Source organism: Condylura cristata, unplaced genomic scaffold (genome assembly GCF_000260355.1).
Source record: "Condylura cristata isolate star-nosed mole 26May11 unplaced genomic scaffold, ConCri1.0 scaffold00033, whole genome shotgun sequence".
In the NCBI taxonomy this organism is placed as follows: domain Eukaryota; kingdom Metazoa; phylum Chordata; class Mammalia; order Eulipotyphla; family Talpidae; genus Condylura; species Condylura cristata.
Window position 1 is genome coordinate 16,286,196 of NW_004567134.1, and position 1,730 is coordinate 16,287,925.

Sequence of the window (1,730 nt, forward strand, 5' to 3'; positions counted from 1 at the left end):
ACCTACCAAAGGTTCTTCTGATTTCTCAGTAGCCGGGAAGTCTGGGACAGGCGACTTGAATTCAGGGACTGGCTTCCCTGCAATAAGGGAGGAAGAAAGAAAGTTAGCATCATCCCACCAAGTCGGGGAGTCCTGGGGAGCTGGGTCCTGGTCCCGGCGGGGTCTCCCCCTCCTCCCCCTCCCCTGCTATAAAACGAGGCAGTTCGTGGAGTGACAGGCAGGGAGGTCAGTTGAGTCCCGCTGCCCCGAGCCAGACGTGCCTGCTTCTTGCCCTCCGGCTGCGTGGCTTCGACGCGTAGCTGTTCCCTGAGCCGCTCTCCTCGCCTCTAGAGTGCAGGCTGCAGTACTGTCCACATCTGCCAGCCCCCTCCCGGGGCAGCGGGAAGGGGCCACATGAGGACACACCTGGACGAGCTCCCCAGACCACCCATTCTCCAAGCACCGGAGGAAGTTAAAGATGCCCCCACACACCCACCTGGCCCCTCGCCCAGCCCCTGAGTCAACAAGGGCTGGCGTCCAGCGCGCGGCTGGGTCAGCCTGGCCAGCTCTGCATAATCAGATCCTCCCAAGGTCCTTGCATTCCACCCCTGGAGGGGAGGAACCTGAGGGCAGGTCGGGACTTGCCCAGGACCAGCCCCGGGCAGGCAGAACTGGCCCAGGACCCGTCACCTGCCTCTGAAGAGGGATCGCTTCCCCTCTGCCTCCACCCAGGGCGTGGGGAGGTGTGTCCCACGGAGCCTCAGGGGATCTCCTGACACAGCTTCCCCTTCCTTCCACCCTCCAGGTCCTCTCCAGGCTGCGGTGTAAAACTCCCGACTCCTCTGGCCACTCCCCTGCCCAAAGCCTGCCAGCCACTGAGTGCTCGGTGGGTGCTGCCGGTGTCCTCCTGCAGAAAGCCTGAGGCCTCCCCTAGGCACCCCCAGATCACACCTGAACCCTGCAGCCCTGGCTTTGAGGCCTTGCACCCTCTGGTGGTCGGGGCTGGGGGGCCCACATTCGAAAAGCCCAACAAGGGGACTCTGAGTGGCAGAAGCCTGGCTGGCTCCTTCTCCCACCGCTCGTGGGAGGCCGCAAAGAATTCACTGCAACAGGTAAAGGAATGGGTGGAAAGCCCAACCCCGCCACGCCCAGCGTCCTTTGGGACTAGAAGGACACCACTCCAGCCCAGCCCAGCCCAGCCCAGCCCAGCCCAGCGTGACTCGGGTCCCCGCAAAGGGCCAGAGGGTGGATGGGCCTGTCCCCGGCGTCACAGCTGGCAAGATTCAGACCGGAGCTGTCCTTCCCCGAGCGCCTCAGACGCCACCGTCCTCAGGGGCTGGCCCCGGCCTGACCCCCACCCAGGCCTCCTGGTGACGGCCCCCCCAACACACACAGCCATTTCCGACAGAGGCCAGGCTCCGGTTACCTCGGTTACACCAGCTTCCGGCCGGCCCAGGCTGTACCCCCAACCACGCCTGGGGCCCCAGAAGTCCTTTCCCAGACCAGCTGCCCAGCTGGTTTCCTCACCAGTGAAATGGGGGGTGGGGCGGGCAGGTCACACGTGGCCCCAGGCGGAATCAGCCTTTTGTGGGCGTTTGAGGCAGGACCGTCCAGGCCACCGTGGCTGAGCTCCGTGGCCTCCACCGTGGGACACACAGAGGCTTCCCGAGGTCTCACCCCGCGAGAGCCCAGCTGCCCGTCTGTCCCTCGCTCTCCCCGCCGTGTCCTGACCCGACACGCTGGCCTGCAGC

General features: G+C 65.4%; 1 protein-coding gene across 1 annotated transcript in view; it reads right to left on the reverse strand.

Annotated features, from left to right (window-relative positions):
- LOC101637723 (interleukin-1 receptor-associated kinase-like 2) overlaps positions 1-1,730 on the reverse strand; it is a 60,592-nt gene that overhangs the window by 22,619 nt on the left and 36,243 nt on the right. Inside the window, exon 4 of the mRNA XM_012732086.1 lies at positions 7-77. Within this exon, the coding sequence (XP_012587540.1) occupies positions 7-77 (71 nt within the window). The remainder of the gene's footprint in view (positions 1-6; positions 78-1,730) is intronic.